We start from the raw sequence: 20,011 nt of genomic DNA, 5'->3' as shown, positions 1-20,011 counted from the left end.
AGGTACATTCCATATTTGTGTAAAATGCATGAAACACTTTGGTACACCACTGTAACGAAGACATTCAGTAATCAAACCTCAGTTAGATAAAGTGAATTCTGTTTAATTTCTGGACAGGACAGCAGCTGCCACTCTATTCCACAGTACAACCACTGTACTATAGCTTCTGGGAAACGTTAAGTGAAATGCACTATATTCAGTCAGAACTCTAGGGAACATTTATGTAGGTGTAATGCAGTGAATTCATACTGCATTACAGCGAAAGGATTAATATCTCCTATTCGTTGTGGGATGGGGAAGAATTTCCTTCACAACCACCTAGCTTGTTCTCTTCCCGAATAAGGAACTAGACATCTAAGCCCAGGCAAGCTGGATCACCCTCCTGAGCTAAGATACCCAAGTTTTAGATGTTCAGTGTTTAAATGTAGGTACCTGTGGAACCTGTCTGAACCCGGCCCAAAATTCTTTAACGCCGTGCTAAGAAACTAGTGCGAGACTCACTCGCAAAGTTACCCTAACTGAACAAATGATCTATGTTTGGATTTTCCTTGACATCTTCCTCCCATGTACTGACCTGAGATTTGACAAGCAGAACAATTTCTGAAAATATCGTTTACTGAGAACCTTAAAGCTACTCCACCTTTCAGCCAAGGAAAACTTCACAGACCCTCATTTATTTTATTTAAACAAATAGGGAAGGTTTTACCTTCACTGCAATGCCAGGGAAAAAGATGAACTCATCAGAAAAAAGGTCTCGCAAAAAGCTGAAGCAGCTATAGACTTCCTCTGAAAAACAGATATTTGGGAGATACCATTTATTTAAGTTATTTGTAAATTAAGGAGTAAGCAGCTTTAAAAACAAGGGGAAATTTCCAATAAGATTGCACTGTTTTAGCAAATGTTATTTTGGACATAACATCACCCTCAAAAATAAGCACAAACAGAAACCAAGTCATCATGGAATAGTCATGCCAATATATATCATCCAACTAATAATTAACAATGGGAACAGAGCTGGTTTGTATCTGTGCAATCTTCTTGAATGTGCAAACAATAAACGCACAAACTTTTCATTAAATTTGTCTCAAACACCATTACTTGCACATAAAAAAAAGCTGTGGCAAGTACTATGGAAGGAAAGTCATGCAATCTAAAATGCTTTAGAAACACCAATAAGGAGATAGGGAGGGATTTGGAAATAGTCATACTGTATGTGGATAGGTACTCTATGATGCAGGTACTGAAGTGCAAACATGCAGTCTTAGCATACACTTGAAAAATCAGTCAGGCCTTACACTTACCAAATTTCTTTACAGACAGAGGTTAGCAATGTTAGTCTGAAGTCAGGCAGAAGGCAGGGTAGAGATGCACCTTATAGACTAACTGAATCAGAGATGCATAAGCAGAAGTGAGCTGCTGCTCATAAAAATTAGATGCTGAAGTGAGCTCTCGTCCACAAAAGCTTACACATCTGATTCAGTTAGTCTACAACTTATATCTCTAACTTGCCTTCTAAATTACTGTACATTTGTGTTAAACAACATACAAAAGGGGGTACTTTCAAACACGCTTCTATTATATAGTAGAATGTGGTTGAAGTTGGTCCTCTTAGGAAACATGCAACAAACATCAGAATGGCAAACACTTGCAGAGTATCTACTTCCAAACCAATACTAAACGGCAGATCAGCGCAAACAGTGTCAGGAATCACAGGATTCATCTTACCTTGACCCATGATTTCATACACTGCAAAAAGCATCTGGCCTGGTTCCCAGAGGACTGTTTTAACATGGTTGTGAAAATGGTTTGGCTTTGTGCTAGTATGAATAGGGACTTAAAATGGCTGCAAAAAAGCACAAGTCCGCTGCCAAATGGACCTCATCCAAAATGCTGGCATCAAGAGTCTCAGTTTGATTTTCAGAGTTCAGCACCTACAGTTCCCGTGGGCATTAGCTAACAGACTTAGTTCTCAACATCTCTGACAACCAGGCCATTAGGTTTGAGGTACTAATATAATAGAGTACCTTTTCTGAAGCTTTGTGTCATTTGTAATGCTACTGACACCAGAGCTGGACGCACAAACAGATTTAGCAACTGGTTCCTGTAGGACCCACACATGAGGATGGCGAGGGCTTGCTTAAAAACAAGCTCCTCCGTGGCTCCTCCTTCACTGTCTTTATCATTTAAAACCACATGGCCATTGACAAGGATAAAAATGTTTGAGTGCAGGGCAAGGCAGGATGTGACTGCTTTGTTGGCACAAAGATGATCTAGGAAAAAAAACAGACAAACACCTGTATAAGTCCAGAAAATGTGAAATGAAAAGTAACAGTAACCTTCCTCGTTTAAAAGTATGTCTGACATGCATTCACATTGCAATATTTGTACTTTAGATAAATGTGTACTTCTAGGGACACTTCGAAAAACAGTTCAAGACAATGCAAGTTGGAAACAGATGGAGAAGAGATGGATTGGAAAGAGTAATTTCAGGCATTTCTGTAAATACAATATGCTAGACTCCATCCCTTATAAAAATATGAACTGGTCTCCTTCCCTCACTGCAACCAAAAACGGTTAGATACCATTTGAAATCTCAGGAGAGAGAGACAGATAGACCGAACTACATTGGTAGTCTGTTTAGTAACTTTCTTCATTATATTTTAAAATACCACTAAGGGAAAAAGGAGGACCCAGAGAATCACACACCTTTCTACCAAATTTAACTCCCAGGAAAGATCTTGGGAGAAGTGATTAAACAATTGTTTTGCAAGAATCTAAAAAATATTAGTAATAAAACACAGCCAAAATGGGTGCATCAAGAACAGATCAGGCCAAATCAGTCAAATTTCCTCTTTGATAGGGTAAATGGTTCAATAGGTAACAAGGAAGCAGAAGATATGATATGTCAACTTTAACAAGACTTTTCATGGTCTCAGATTGATAAAATATGGAAGCATGGCCTAGATGTAATCAATTGTGTGTACAACTGGTTGAAAAACTGTTCTCAGAGATTAGTTATCAATGGTTTCCTTTCAAACCAGAAGGGCATGCCCACATAAAAGACACAGGTCTATTCAAGGTCCAATTCTATTATTTGGATGATGGAATAAAATTTGTGAGTAACACCAAGCTGGGGTTACTACAAACACCTGAAAGGACAAAATTATGATTCAAGAGTGACCTGACAAACTGGAGAGATGTTCTGAGGAAAAAATAAAAGATGAAATTCCATAAAGACAAATACTTAAATGCCACATCTAGGAAGGAGAGACTGAATACACAGATAAAAAATGGGGGAATATCTGACCAAATAGCAGTATGACAGAAAAGGATCTGGAAGTTGCAGTGTATTACAAATTAAATGTATATCAGAATCATGATGCTGTTGCAAGAAAGCAAAATCTCATTCCGGGCTATATTAAACAGACATGTTTCCTGTAAGACCTAGGAGGTAATTATTGTATGCCCTGTGCTGGAGAAATCAAGGAAAAAGAACACTACATAAACAGGAGTGAGAAATCTATTATAATCTTTTGTATAATCGAAAAAGAGGACATGATCAATGGTTCACTTTGCTAACTGGAGGAAGGGCAAGAAGAAATAACCTCACTTTCTTACCAAGTTCTTTAAAGTTGAATATGAGGAAAAACTTTCTAAATCACCAGGGTGACAGAACCCTGGAACAGGCTATATGGGTAGGCTGTAGAATCTGCTTCATTACTAGTTAGACAAGCATGTGTCAAGGATGCTTTAGGTATAAGCAATGGTCTAAGTGCACCTGGTCCTGTCTCAGAACTGGGGTTGGACAAAACTATTGTGATTTTTTTAACCGAGGTCCATGGAAATAGCAAATGACTAGTGTTACTTGGCCAATACAAATGGCTGTCTCTGGGCATTTTAAGTGGTGGTGACTGTATATTTAAGGAGATAATTCTGGCTGAAGATCAAGCACTCACTGCAAGCATCTCGGGTTAGCAGGCAATTATCACTTAGACTTTTATCCCAACTTGAGGGAAAAATCTATTTTCAAGAACCTGCATATTATCATCCAGTCTATGAGAATATTATTTACATTAGAGACATTTCCTTGAAACAGCGACTGAAAAAACCTGTTAAGCAAACAAATCATAGCATCATAGTGCTTAGGGTTGGAAAGCACCTAAACAGATCATCAGGTCCAACCCAGGGTCGGACCTGCTAATTACTGACTAAAATGAGTATGTAATTAGCCTACAACTACAGTGGCTAAAAGCAGCTTTTGAGACTTGACCTTGTTAGGCCTTGAACAGACAACCACATACCCCTACATAATTTCTATCACTGTCAGAGGTCACACTGGGATCAGGAACAGAGACAAGCAGTTATGCTGGGGTAGCTGCACTTAGCAGGTAGCCATTACTGTATTTCAGTAGGCAGCCAGGGACAGGTTAACATCCTGTGTACCCTTAGCAAACCAGGACAGAAACCCCTGTCCACGTGTAACCTACAGCAGTGGACTGGGTGAAATTTACCCCAGTTTAGGGCGTTTGAATCATGCCTGCTCCTTTTAAAACTAGTGTAAATGCACCTTCTGCCCAGATCCAGGTATAGAAATAATGAGTCTGCTGAAGCAAACTTGCATACCAGCCTTTGGGTTTGGAGTCTTTCTAATAGAAGAAGTTTTGAAGATTTGGAAGACTTGACATTTTCTTTAGTACCCACAAGCCAAAGCTCCCTTAAATGCAGTTTCAAATTCAGACTCAAAATGGAAGCGTAATACCTAACATCTTTACATGGAGTTACCAGACTACTCAGGCCCATCAAGGTGCTACATCTTTCTGAAGAAAAACAGTGTGCATTCTTTTAAAGAACTGAAAAGTAGGTAGGAAAAATGTTATGCCAAGAATGCTATTCAAACGCTAAGTGAATGCTGGCAAAGCTGAGGGTATGGTAGATAAATATAAAGCACGCCCTAGAGCCTGTAATATGAAACCAAAGGCACAGTGTATATGTACAGCCTCATTCAGCCAGAAATGTAACTTTATGTCACTCTATTTGATTAATTAAACAATTTTTAAATCAAATCTGAAAACATTTAAAGCATTCTCTTTGCTGACTATAGGACAAATATTGCTTAACCACAATACACTGGTAAGCAAGGGAACTACATTCCTTAGGGACTGTGACCACATCAAAGCTATAAAACACTAACAGAGTAACATTAATTTTAAAAGAAACAATGCAAGATAACAGATAAATTACTTCAGAATAAAAAGTTGCTTCAGCTTATCTTGTTCTAACTTGGCCAGCACACTGAAGTTGCTCAGCAGACAGAAGTGGTGAGGCAAGGAGGCTGTCTTGCAATTCTTCCTTCCAATGTTGAAATTATAGTTTAATGTAAAAAGAAATAATGTCCCACACGTTACAAACACCCAGTATAATCATGGGAGAAACAACCAGGAGCTTGGTGGAGGACGCTCAGAAGGGACAACGTGATTTACATAGACCAAAAACTTTGTAGTATCTGAACAACCATTTATAAAGGTGTTAACTACTTCACATTAACTGGAATCAATTATTTTGAGAGAAAGAATCCTGTGTAGATGTACTCACTCTGTGGCTAGCCAAGACAGTGAAATCTGACCGATTCTATGATCAATTCCATGTCTTCCATTTTCACAGTTTAGCATTTCTTATTTTAAACAATAAGTAATATATTTATGCTTTTTAGTTTTACAGAACATGAAGGTTCAAAGACACTTCTGCATACAAGTGAAGTCTAGGAAGGACTACCACACGTAATTTTTTAGCACTACAATGCCCCCCTGCCAAGTGGTCAAAAATGCTATTGATGTTCAGCACTTGTGCTAAACAAGCATCTAGACAACCTTCAGAGGACCATGAGTAAAAGTGAAAATAAAGTCTGGAATCCTCAAGCAACCAGATCACAGAGTTTCAGTCCAAATCTGAATAGCCAAAAACTTCTGTAAAATAGCCAAGACTGCAGGCAAAGATTAAAAGCCTTAAAATGTACAGGTATATGATGGAATAACGTCAAGAACACAGAGAAGCAATTAATCAGTTTTATGGACAAACTGCTGAAAGATCAGGAAATTATGTGAATTTATGGCTTGAAATGTGATAGTAATTCAGGCTAATTTATTTCTGATAAACTACAGATCTAAGAATGGAGGTAAGAAGTATTGATGAGAAATTGTTATGGCTTATAAATGTATATTTGTCTCACCCTGAGAAGTGAAGAGGCTTGTGTCTCACTTGTAGAACTTCTGCAACATTTTAATGGCAGCAAAAATACCTGGAGAGTTCACATATAGAAATACCCATCTTCCATTCCCAGACTGTACTATAACTCTATGATAGCAAAAGCTCATTCATGGCTCCTTAAAAAAAAAAATACTGCAAAACATCCCACATTTGAAATATTCTTTATCTAGCAACAAGAACCTAGTTTTGGTCATATTTCTCACAGGTAATTATTTTTACTGGGCCTTCAGTATCTGAAGAGAAGAGAGATGAGTATTTTTCCATGATTTGCAGTTCTCTTACACTGTGGTACCTCCCCCGCATTTTTTTCTTGCAGTATATAAAAATGCTTCCTTTTAGTTGCATACAAATAAGCAGACTAGTCAAGGCCTGTTCAGACTATAATTTAAAGTATCCAGTGTCTTTAAAAAAAAAAAAAACAACTTCATCGTGTATCATGATTTCACACGACAGGAAAATGTAAACACAGGCTGTGTTACTCTTATCTCTTGCAAAAGGTGTCAGTGGTTCCTCATATTACAATTCACTTCAAAGAGAGTTAAAATATAAACAGTGCTTAGTTTGTAAAGTTGGGCAGGAAAACAAACCCTCAAGGCAGGTAGAAAGGCAAAAATACTCCAGAAAATGGTACAAAAGAAAACTAAAGCTACAGCACAATCTACTCTGAGTAAGTGTTCATGATACTATGGTGAGCTACTGTTGTACATGAGGTAATGTTCTGTGACTGGTATTTAAAGAGTAGGATATGGCTCAAGATACTATTATTTATCTTATTAGTATGAATATACACATACTGCATTTTCTCTTCCTTTGCACTTTTGCACTTCAAGCAATGACAATAGCATGTGTATTCTGTCACCATGACTGGATTTTCCACTGAAGACCCCTAGGGTCAAAACCCAAACCCCTCGCATACTGCTGTCAGTGAATACTAAAACTCGTCCATGATTCACAATCAATAAATACATTATTCTGCACAACTCCTATTTAGACACTGCTTAAACATAAATAAAGCTGACTCTTGCTTCCCTCAGCAAAAGAAATTAAACTTTCTCTGCATACCAGGCCACTCAAGGAATCCTCCAAAAGTCTGTGTTAAGCCTTTAAGCCAAAGCGTCTTTTCCACCAGAAGATCAAAGTCTATGGCTGGCAAATTCTGTAGTAGGATAGTGGCAATTAACACCCAGGGGCTCAGAACCATGTTTTCTATTTGCAGGAGCTCAATTTTGTAGGCTACATTGTTGACAAAATCTTGGATATCCTCAGATGGCCTTTGGGGAAGATATCTGAAAGAAAAAGTTTTGTTAATAACTACATTACAATCAAGGACCTCTGCATCCTAGGATGCAAGTGACAGCCTAACGCTACCATCTTGTACCCAGCTGTACGCTCTGACACAGAGACACTCATCTTCCCTTCATACCCCTAACACACTAAGGGCAATTATATATACTTATTACCATATTTATTTAATTTCAAGACAAGGCTTTTTTTCACCATTTAACATGGAAAAACAAACCCTGGTCATGGAACTGAATACGAAGTGGCTGGGGAGACAAGATGGAGTGAAGGGGGTGGAGGCACAAGGCAGCTGAGGGGGGCAGGCACAATATGGAGGGGTGGCCAAGGGGCAAGTCTGCCCCTTTACTGCCTACACCACCACCTGCCTCCTCAACTGCCTCCCCCACTGCCTGTGAAGGGCCCCTACTACTCCCTTTCCTATTGTAATGAGCAGAGGAGGAACATAATTAAGACAATCCTCCAATAATTCAAGTCTTTGCGTGGAAAATTATAACAAATTTATCACACTTCCATGTATAGAATCTAATTATTGAGGCAACTGTCTTACATTCAGGGTTGTCATAGATACAGGTAAATATGGTATGTAGCACATGATGCTTAAACTATAGGGAAAGGCCCTCAGGCTTACTCAACAGAACTACCACTGGCTTCTATAGGAATGCTAAGGTATGCCTAACCAATTAGAAAATCATTTTAAAAACTTTCCATTTGGCTGAAAGTATTCTAAAAGTACTACACAAAGTGCAAACACCTAATCGATGCATGTTTGTTTTTGTATAATGAAGAAATCTCACTCCTCCAGGGGTAAAACAACGCTGAGGATGTTCCCTGTTCCAAACTCTGTATCTCTCTGGGGAAATGGCCATTTTTTGTGAACGTGTGCAATATAAACAGGCATGTGAAACCCCTTTGAGGAAGAGAATTACACAGCTACAGCTGCAAAGCTATTATACATGTGGTTTTGATATATGATAGTAAATAGGTGTTATGTCCTTGCTCTTTTCAGAAGATTTTTGTTGTCTGAACACTCTCTTTAGTTACATCATACTCCTCTCAGCTTTTTCACGTATTCTAAATGCTTAGGAATCAAGACAGGTGTTATAAATAAAATAGAGTATGTTTCCAAGACCATATGACATGTTATCTTTGCCCTCCATAATACAGGAAAAAAATCTCTCTCAGTCATCTCAGTGTGGCTGAAAGACCTGAATGAAAACGAGCTAAATGAAGCATACTCCAGACAGGATTATGGTAAAGGTAACGAACATGCTGGGCTCATAAACCAGGGAGAACCTGCCTTCCTCAATACTGCAAGGGATTCAGCAGTCCTTTGCTCAAGAAGTTTGTGATCTGGGATGCTTTCAACTCTCCGATTACCCTTGGGAATTACTAAGAGAAGTAGGCAGACAAAGCAACTTAAAACTGCCTCAGAAATACACTTGTAACCATCGTTCCCCACAGCAGATCTTGCAGCAATTATCCGTATCTTTAGCACCCTGTGGAGCATACGTATGGCAGTGCTACCCTCGGAAGACAGAGGTGGTACAAAATGCCAGCCCATCCGTTTGGCAATATTAACCATAAGAAACTTACTTCATTTCAGTCTGCACTGGCTTCCTGTTTACTTCTTGGAAGAGGTCAAAATATTAATACTGATTGAGGCCTATAAAGGGCCACTTCACAGCATGGGTCATGGTGACCTGAAAGACCAGGTTTTTTAGTGATGTTTTGACTCAGAGGAAGTCAAATGGACTCTCTTATTATCAGTCCTAAGATCTGAACATCTAAAATAGGAGCCAAAGGCTCTGGAACTCACTTTCTCCCCCCCACCCACTGCTCTTACAGGCTGGAAAACAGATGTCACTTTTGCGTGATCATTAAAATTTTTACAGCAGCAAAAGGCCAAGCAAACGGACATCTGTGCCCCATAGTCACACAAGTACCTAAAATTATGGCCATGACAGTAGATAGCGTAACATTTGTGCTTTTTTGTGGCAGACATCTGTTTGCTTTATGACAGGAGAGCACAGGCAGCCTGAAGTTACCTGCTGTCTCCAGTCACCCCAGGCAGGTGCTCCCAAGGTTCAAGGCACTATCCTGCACACCCCAGAAATTCCTATTTCTGTAGGACTGGGCCCCTGAATCCCTGGGAGTGCCTGCCAAGTCCCTCATTTGCAGAGATGTACTCTAGGAATCCTCCAGCAGTGGATTCTTTGCATAAGTATACTACACTGCTGTGCCCTAATTCAGGGCATGCCTCTGCAAATAGGAGAATCCTGGGTTTCCTCAACTGCAACAGTCCTACAGGATCAGGCCCCAGGAACAGCTGGGGCCCAACCCTGTGGGATAATGGGCAACATCTGTCACCCAATGAAGCGGATCAGCTGTGATGGGACATGTCCCAGCACAGCTGATCCTACTTCAAGGCCAATATCTGTTTAGACACAGAGACATCTGTTGGTCAGTCAAGCACAAAAAAACTACCTATTCACTGGATTTTGCCTAATAGACATGATTATGGATTATGAATTTCTTATATAAAAAATCACAAGCATTATATATGTTGATCCTCTCTAATAATTAAAAATGAAGCAAGAAAGTAAAATCCTGGATCATGTGTCCACTAGCCCATTATATCAGTGCAGAGGGTAACCACAAAAATGTTTAATGAATATTAATACTTGATGAAAATTGGGATTATGAAGCACTCTTCACACAATACAAAGCAGAAAATAATGAGTCATTTCAGAAATACCTTTTTTCTAGTCACCACCCCACAGCTGAGCAAAGGAGGCCTGACAGCATCAACAATCAGATCAAGTGGAAGGGAGGATGGGGGAAAAGCTTGTACTCCTGACAGCATGTCAATAAAAAGGAAAAGGCTATTTCCCAAGCTCAGCTTTTTTCCAGAAGAAAAAGAAAACAAGTGGTAGTTTTGTACATATATTATTAGAAGTTCAGAGGTCCTGGTACCTTGGAATCAAGTTATACGGCCGTCGATCAATTCTCCCAGATGCCAGGGCTCTCAGTGATAAAGGCTGCCCAATGTATATATGTACACTTCCAAAATCATCACTGAGTATTTTTCTGGCTTTCAATAACCCCTAAAATGTGAAGAGGGGGAAAAATATAAAGGTTGTTATTGCAGAGGTAGACCACAGGCAACTATGTTATATTATTCAGTATGTTTACATACAGATGTAGATTCTTTTGGCTTAGGGACTCCTAGAAGTTCACGTGCATAGAGGGATTCTTCTAATATTCTATCATAGCTGATGCTGATTGGGACAAGATACGTGTCAAAAACCTCTCGTTTAAAAAATGGCTCCATCACGATACTGAGAAGACCTATAAACAAAATAAAATAAGTCTGGTTCTCTTAGGAGAAGCCCCTCAGAAATTCATTTGTAATTCAATGATAAAGGCAACATCTGGTTGCACACCAGACAAAAGCTGTGTCACAAGATGGGAACTGCTCTGAGTGTCTAGAAGCAAGCATGAGCAAATATGGATTTTGCACTTTAAAACAAAATGCAAATAAAAAGCATTACACTTGGTCAAATGTCTGTAGTATATTCTAATAAGCACATTACATTCATAAAGCATCTTCCATCAGATCATTTCTCATTACTTTTGCAAACATTTGTTACTCTTGTACTGGCAGATAACTCCCATTAACACCACTTCAGAGATGGGGAAACAAAAGGAGGTTAAGTGACTGATTTGTCACCCAGGGATCAGCAGGAGATCCAGAAACAGAGCTATTATTTATATGATTAATTACAAAACCCCAACCACAGAAGAGGGCTGTGGTAGTCTGGTGCTGGACCCAGACAATACTACATGAACCATTAAAAGACATCTCCGCTCACTTTCTACTGGTTTGATTTCCTCTTCCTGGGGAGCATAATAAACCACTCGTGAAAAATCAATGAATTCAGTTTTAAATTTTTTCAACTAACATACCAAGCTTTGGAGTAAGAGTCTTGCCAGTGCGGCTTCGAGTCCCTTCCAGAAAAAATTCCATTGGTGCATAGCCACTCTTCGAAACAGAAAGAAAAATAAATCAGGCAAAAAACTAATAAAATAATATTTTATCTTCTCTTCCTACTGATAACTTTGTTAACATAAGTCTATTAAAGGAGAGTCGTGAGAGTGTAACTTCAGGCAACTCTACCACCTACAGAATCAATCAACACCTCCACACTGGCTAAATTAACCAAACATTTTATCTACATTAACATACATTACACAATAAAGTCAAATATTTATTAAAATGTATATTTAAGTTATTTTTACTTGTTCAGTAATATATTTACCCTGATCATTGTTTTTACATATTCAGCAAAAACTGCCCAATAGAGCTTGTCTCCACCAAATGTACGTCGCATGAAGAAGGCACCTGACTTTCGTAGCAGCTCACCAACCAGTCTCATTCCTAGGAAATCTAAAAATATAAAATAAAGAAGTATGTACAAACATAATAAAAATAAAACCCCACAAATTCATTGTTTACTGCTGACTGACAAATCTAATATACTTCCTTAAAGTGCTGACCTCAAAGGACTAACCCTTTGGAGATATCTTATTGTTGAAAATATCCTAGATTAGCCTTCAGAACACCACTCTGCACAGAAATGCACTTAAAAATTCCTCAAGCTGCAGGGCAATTTTTGAATTGTGAATCTCTACAGGCAAATGAACATTTACAGTTGTTACTATGCCATTTTGCACATTTAGACGATCAGATTTAGAAATCTGGCCCTTGCTATTACTAGCTCAAATTTCATTGTTTCAATAATCCTGAGAGGGAACAACAATAATTTCAATGTAGTTCAGAAGATCCTTAACTAACAGAAACTATTCTAGCTCTATTAAAGTCAATGAAAGTGTGCCCATTTACATAAGTCTACAGTCTGCTCCATCACCTTTAAAAGGCAGGCCAGGAGCTATCAACAGATGGCTGATTTTGTTTTTCCAAGTCTTAAGGAATCAGAGCCACCTTTTCTTTCTGGAATTTGGCATTTTTTTTAGAAATTTATGCTATAGCAATAGATAGTATGGGGAGGTATTTAATGCAGAAGCCTTTAATAAAGTTCCCCACTCACAATGCTTTGGCAAACATTTACAATTGTGCAGTAAATGTCAGTCAAGATAAACAAAAAGTCACAGGTCCAACAATAATACTTGGCTGGCATTTTATTATGATTCTATAACATATTATACAATAAACTTTATAATTAAACAAATATATGAAGTCACTTATTTCACTAGAGAGAAATATGGTTGTATGGCATGTTTATGGTATTTTATGTTGAAGCTGCAATCTTAATTTTTCTCCTAACTGTATAAACACTGAGAATATATACGCAATATATTTTTAGGGTGTAGGTTGTAGCCGTGTTGGTTTAAGGACATAGGCAGGCAAGGTTCTTTGGGTACTCCGATATCTTTTAATAGCCCAACTTAAATAGTTGGAAAAACATTTCTTAGGAAATCTTTGGGGTTTACAATCCCTTTGCCAGGCTGAGAAAGCATCTGCAGTTGGTGTGCGCTCTTCCTGGATGAAATGAATATTCATTAATGCTAATATTCATTCCATCCAAGAAGAGCACACACCAATTATAGATGCTCCCTCAGCCTGATGGAGGTTTTTAAACCCAAAAGCTTGCTAAGAATTTTTTTTCCAACTATTTAAGTTGGGCTAATAAAAGATATCAGAATGACCCAAAGAACCTTGTCTGACAAAATATTTTTAACATTTTAAAAATAATAAAAAACCCTTCAGTCAACATCCCCAAACTCAAACCCTTGGTGTGTTTAAGGAGCAGTGGGCACATCTACACATGGATTCATGCTCTGTAATTACAGCACATTAAGTTTAGTACTTGTAATAAAATGCTGCTGTGCAAAGTAAAACTTTCTGTGGAAATGGACTAATATTGATGCATCTTTTGACAGAAATTTATTGGGAACTCTCAAGCTGACTGTTTAGAAGCTGTGGGAATCCTGACTCCCAAAACTTCCAGCTCTGCCTTTTCCTTCTGGTTAGGGATAAAAAATTTACAAAACCCTCAGAACTTCACAGACATGAAACTGATTTTTCCAAACAGATCTTTACTTAGCACCACACAGAACAAGGTTCAATCAATGATTTCCACAGGATCTGAGCACTTAACACTTTGCATTAGAGGTGCACCAATATATCAGTCGCATATCAGAATGGCACTGATAACAGAAAAATTAACATTAACTGGCCATCAGCTTTTTTTGGCCAACAATGTCACCGATAAATGCTATGTGCATGCACGCAGCTGCAGCATGCATACAGACAGGAATACAGACCAGCAGCTTGGAGAGCAGTGTCCGGCCAGTAAGTTTGGGGGGTGGGGGGAGGAGGACAACCCCCACAGTGAGGGAGGGAGTGGGGCAAGGGCAGGAGCAGGTGCTGCCCAGCCAGAGCAGTGAATGCGACCCCAGGCCAGGAGTGGGACAGCTCCGTGGGCAGCTCGTCGGGGGTGGAGGGTGGGGAAGAGAAAGTGCAGCTCTCCGTCGTTGCACACACCCCTGGGGGAGGCATGGGGGGCATGTCCCCCTCTGGATTTGTACATGGGGTGAGGGCGGGCTGCCTGCTGCAGGCTCAGGGGCTGCACCGGCCTCTTCCCAGCCAGGGGTGCTGGGTCAGGACTGGGTTCCAGGTAGGCAGGGACAGGGCAAGCAGTGGTGGCACTGGGAGGAGTGGCTATGAGGAATTTTAGGTTGGCTGTAGCCCACTCCGTAACCACCCCAGCCCTGAAGCAGACAGCCTGCCCTCACTCCATGCATAAATCTGGGAGGGAAGGGTTATGCCCATCATGCCTCCCCCAAGGGTGCACAGTGGCAGGAAGCTGCTCCCCTTCCCCCCGCCCCCAATGAGCTGCCCAGGTCCATCCCACTTCTGGCCCCAGAGTCACATTCACTGCCCTGTCTGGGCAGTGCCTGTCCCCCCATACCCATTCCCTCCCCACAACCCCTTCCACCCCACAAACTTACTGGCCAGACACTATTCTCCAAGCTGCCAGGCTGCTTTCATGTAAATCGGCTATTGGATTGGTATCAGGCGATAAGGCTGGTTAATAATTGGCCATCAGTATAGGTGCATCCCTACTTTTCATGGGATACTAGCAGGCCCTGCAAGGGTCAGACTTAAAAGTCTGCACTTAAAAACAAAGTGCACTTAAAAACAAAGCAGCCAAACCTCAATCATGACCAATTTCAACAATATTTTTTCAAACTTGGTCTAGTATGTACTATTCAATAAGGAGTAGTTACATATCAAGTCTCAAAGCCCTGCCATTCATCTGTGTGCAAGAAAAACAGCATGGTGACTTTTTCTTTGAGTAATAAGTATGTGTTTTCTATCCTACTGAGCACAAAGGTGGATCAGGTTTGTTCAAAATGCTATGAAAATTCATCTTTGAGTAGATACCTCAGCTCTAATGGAGTTTTGAAGAACATTACAAGAGGGTTATAACAAAAATTGTTCCAAACATAACAACAGTAGTTGTAAGAGGTACCCATTTATAATATCTCTGCCTCTTGAAAATGGGTTATTTAAAAGAAAATACTTGCCTATTCCTGCAGCAATGACAGGCAAAGCCAAGTCATAGGTGTATAACAAATACGATAGCATCAGAAAATCCATGTAGCTTCTGTGACTAGGTAGCAGGACAACTGGATGTTCCTGAATGGCTTGTTGTAACTAAGAATAAACATGAAGAGTGTTTATGGAACCTCTAATAAATTCCACTATTGTAAATTTTAACAAAATCTCAAAGTAGAGTGGAACTTGAGATTTTTTTACCTTAATCAAGTTAGTATGTTTTGAGAATGGCAAGTCAAAGTATCAGAGTTAGCTAGGCTTTAATCACAGATCATGTGGAACCATAGTTAAACTGTAAGACACTAGGTCTGGACCCCAAGTCACTCAGAAATATTACCAATCTAGAGTTTCTCAAAGCAGAATTCCCCATTGATGGTAGACTAACTAAGATATCTATATGGAGTGCAAGCTTTCATGAACCCATGTTCACTTCATCAGATGCTGTGAAAGGATGTGCAGAAAGCAGAGTATAAGGAGAGAGAAATTAGAATACAAAAGACAAGGGAGGATGGAAGTGGGGCAATGATAGAAGAGAACAGCAAATGAGCAATAAACCCACAGGAACAAAGGGGGGGGGGTCACAAAAACTAATCAAGGTAATGACATAAGAATCCCCATTCAAACTGATTGCCTGAGAACAGCAATTCTGTAGTCAGTGATGGAGTGTGCAGGGAGGTGGAAATGTTCTGCCACAGGGTTTGCGTTTTACTGCAGCTAATGTCAGATCAGTGTTCATTCATTCTTACACAAAGAAATTGCCCTTTGTCTGATGTAGACGGCAGAAGGGCATTATAAGCAGGTGATAGCGTATATGATGCTGGTGGAATTGCAGGTAAATTAACCTCGAATGTTGTACTTCTTGTTACTGGGTGCAATGATGATATGTTCTGTATTGATGTGGGGACACAGCAGCCATTTGAGTCGACTGTAAGGACCTCTGTGAAGATGGGAGTTTGTTAGTCTGGTGTCTGAGAGATGCCGTTTGAGATGCCGGTTGGGGAGCTGTTTGTAAGCCAGGGTAGGTTTGTCCCCATGGTAGCCACCTTGAGACGGTCATCCTTTTCCAGGAGGGATTAAAGGTAATTAATAATGTGCCTTAGGTGTTCAAACTGCAAGCTGTAGGTAACAACCAGATTCTGTTGTCCTTTTCCTGGGGTTGGTACTGTAGCAGGATGGACTGAGGTCTGAGTCTGACTTTGTTGATTTGAGTGGCTACAGTTTTAAGATCGCATTATAATTGTAATGTTCTAGATCCTATGGTGTTCATCCTGGTCAGTGGGATCATAGCATGGTAGGCATGAGTGGAGGACAACTGTGGGAAGTTTCCTCAGTGGCCAAATGTTTTGGCATTTTGAGGGACATTCATATAACATTCTTTCTTGTATTCCTCTCAAAACATCTCTTTAAACCATTTTAATATAATGATGGGCAATTACTGTATTAGATATAAGTGAAATAAGTTACAGTGAATTTCTCTAAATAACTATTGATGAGCTAGCTACTCATCCTATCAGTTGTCCCACAACTGTGATATATATTCCAAACAGTTCCCATTATTTCCATTATTCCCAAAGCCTAGTAGTTAGTGATTACCTTTTTCCACTTTTTTCGAACTATTTTATAAACTACTTTATTATTGCTACATATTACAAGCGACTTAAAGACAAAATGGGTAATGTCCGTAAAAGATTAAAAAAAGGAAAAAAAAAATAGAAAAGTTCTCTTCATTAAACGTTCCCCCTCCCTGTTCTATATTCACCATCAGGGAGTAAGTTCTGCTAATTTCTGAAAATAAGGAATTCAGACCTGTTTGCTCTGTAGAACTCTATACTGACCAGCAACTAGTGAAATGTTAAATGACGACTTTGCAAATGAACACAAAAAACGTATAGTCAGTCTATGTTTTTTAATGGCTATTTAATTTCAGTGACTAATTCGTATGCTGGAAAAACGTTTTAAATAAAAAATGAATGACTCCCATTTCATACTCACATTTCATTAAATTTGTAAGAATTTTTGCATATGCTTTCTGAATCTACTGATAAGTCATGAGAAAAAAAACCAGTAAAGACCTGAACTGGTATTTCTAATAATTCCGAAAATAAACAATAAAGGCAAAAATCCCCTTCAGACCCTTTTTTATACATAATACAACAAAATTAAAGACACAAGCACAGCTTTTGTCTTTGTATAACATATACAGAAGTATTATATACATGTACATATACAACTATATAGTATATGCTATATTATAGTTTAACTGTGCATGCTATAGCTTAAAAATGATTTAATGGTCATCTTTAGTAGCTATTGCTTTCTCTGTTTCAGCATTTATTTCTGCCCCAAGCCTGCCTCCTTTGTACAATACATTAATTATATAAACCTTCTCTGTTTGTACTGAGAAATCAATTAAAAGGTGGCTCTGCATTACTTAAAATCTGATTTGCATCTTCCTCCTTTTTAATTCTTGAAAAAGACTGCATTCACAAACTAAGGTCTTGCCATTAAAATCTTTAATCTTTTCAGTCTTTGGCCTGAAGTGAAAATTGAGAGTTTGTTGTGGTGATTAGTATAACACTTATATAAGCCTTTATATATCAATACTCACTTTCTGAATTCCTTCTCCATTCACACAAATCTTGCGGAAAAGGGTTTTAAACACTTTGCTCAAAGTAAGAGCAAAAAATCTAATAGCTCTGGTCTGTATATTGTGACCCATCTCATCCAGGATTTCAATGGCTTCTTCTTGTATAATATCAGGGGACTCACCCATCTCCTTTGATAACTAAATGAAAACGGGAGAAAAAACATTAAATTTCCCCTAAACTATGACTATAATATTAGAACTAAGAAAAAGGTAGTAAAGTCAATCCAATACATTCTAAATGGTTCAAATGTTAGTTTTAGAGAACGAGGATCTATGTTAGTGATGGACCTAACGTTACTAGATCTGTTCAATTTCAACAGCGCAAGAAAATCAAAATCTGAACTCTTCTGCAACATAGATTTACAGCTGCATGAATTACAAAGTTTCATTAAACATGTATTTTTGTTTGCAATAAATCACTAGATTTTTGTATTTATGCTTTATTGTACTCATTCTTTTTCTTTTAAAAAAAGGAAATTTACATTTAAGAAGATGATTCCTTAAATTATTTTTCTGATGAATTTATGATGTGGATCTTCTGTCACTGATAAAACTAATAAAATAAAGCTAGTGTTTTAGAGACATTTGCAAGTTAAGTCTCTGAAATGCTTTTGGGGTAAGTTTTTAAGACTTGCTTAAGGAATATCAACATTATTACTCTTGCACTTCTTTGTGCTGAATCCCTTTAGCAACGGCAAGCTGAAACGCATACAAAGTACTCTCTCTACAAATGCTGCATATTGATGTGAAGTTCCTGTTGTTACATACTTTTTTTGAAGCTTCTTACTAGGTAATTCAATAACAGGTCTCTCTTATTAAATATTATGAATTCAAAAACATTTCACCAAAAAAAGATCACCTTTATGGTTCAACTACAACTAAATGGAAAATGTATGCCACATCTCTACAAAAGAATGGAAGAGAAGGCGGGAGTGAGAGTAACCGTGATGAAACTATAGGCTGCAGATTATAGAACTGTATACAATGTACCTTATTAGATATACTACCAGTTCTAGCACACAGTTGAGAAATTCCCCTCCTCCCAGTCTTCCATTGTAAACGATTGCTATTTTATTGTCAAACTGATCCTTTCAACTTCCTCCAATAAAAAATTCATTTCTCATCTTGAATATTTTCATGCCTTGCAAAGGCTAATTATTTTAAGCATACAAAATAACCCAACAACTATTTTAAGCCTGACCAATATCTACCAAACAGAACATGTAAATTTTTTTATAAATGTTAATTAAAGGCAGGGGCCTTTTCCTCCTTAATCTGCAGAAAGGATTCATGCACTGTCAGTCCTTTATGAACATTAATTCATATAGCGCACCTCCCCCTTCAGTGACTAGACATTTATTTTATAAAACTAAGAAATAAAATCAAGTGTGCATGTATGTGTGCAGAGAAGTTGGAAGGTTTGAAACTGGATGGCAATTGGAAGAAAAAACCCCCAAGTGGCTGGCCAAGACCCTAAACCTAGTGCTGGTTGGAAAATCATTTTTAACCAGAAAAATAGTTTAATCGAAATGCAAGTGTTACAAAATCATACTGGCAAAATTTCCTGCATTTGTTAAACAGAAGTCTTTATCTTGGGGAAAAAACAATTAAAAAAGTTTGCTCTGAAATGAGTTTTTCATTTTGAAATTTAATTGTTTTATTGCATACTACTAATTTACATTTCTTGATGTCAACAGTAGTGCATGATATAACATGCCACATCTTAAGTCATATCGTATTTTGACAAATCAAATATTAATATTAATCAATTAAAAAAATATGAAAAAGATCTACTGTTCTCTTAGTACTGATTGAAACATTTTCTATACTTGTGGTAGCCAGTAATCATTTTTCTAGGATACTGAAATTAGCTGCTGCTCTAAATAAATTTGCTGAGTGCTTGCGTTGTTTTCTTATGACAACAGCAGCCGCAACAAAAGTTTTTCCTAAAACTCCCAGGCATTTCTAGTGCAACATGCTACGGCTCCTTTAATGGCTTAGTAGGCCAGGCTCTTCAGAACATTAACATTCAGCAATTCAAGCTAAAAAATATCCTGAGCAACAAAAGACACGAAGGAAAAGAGTCATTTTTACCAATTAATGACCCTGGAAAACCTGAATGGAGTTTCATGAGACAAAGAAAAAGCATTTCTGTA

The 20,011-nt window shown here is 38.5% G+C and overlaps 1 protein-coding gene across 1 annotated transcript in view; it reads right to left on the bottom strand.

Annotated features, from left to right (window-relative positions):
* The window catches only part of GNPAT (glyceronephosphate O-acyltransferase), a 48,595-nt gene that overhangs the window by 10,727 nt on the left and 17,857 nt on the right, over window positions 1-20,011 (bottom strand). The window contains exons 3-11 of the mRNA XM_025194869.1: window positions 17,817-17,993; window positions 15,178-15,307; window positions 11,886-12,013; window positions 11,533-11,608; window positions 10,763-10,914; window positions 10,540-10,670; window positions 7,327-7,550; window positions 2,025-2,270; window positions 707-786 (exon numbers count right to left, since the gene is read on the bottom strand). Coding sequence (XP_025050654.1) covers window positions 707-786; window positions 2,025-2,270; window positions 7,327-7,550; window positions 10,540-10,670; window positions 10,763-10,914; window positions 11,533-11,608; window positions 11,886-12,013; window positions 15,178-15,307; window positions 17,817-17,993 — 1,344 coding nt within the window. The remainder of the gene's footprint in view (window positions 1-706; window positions 787-2,024; window positions 2,271-7,326; window positions 7,551-10,539; window positions 10,671-10,762; window positions 10,915-11,532; window positions 11,609-11,885; window positions 12,014-15,177; window positions 15,308-17,816; window positions 17,994-20,011) is intronic.

The sequence above is a fragment of the Alligator sinensis genome, unplaced genomic scaffold, assembly GCF_000455745.1.
Source record: "Alligator sinensis unplaced genomic scaffold, ASM45574v1 scaffold448_1, whole genome shotgun sequence".
NCBI lineage: Eukaryota > Metazoa > Chordata > Crocodylia > Alligatoridae > Alligator > Alligator sinensis.
The sequence above is the reverse complement of the archived record's forward strand: the minus strand, read 5'-3'. Positions and strand labels throughout refer to the sequence as shown.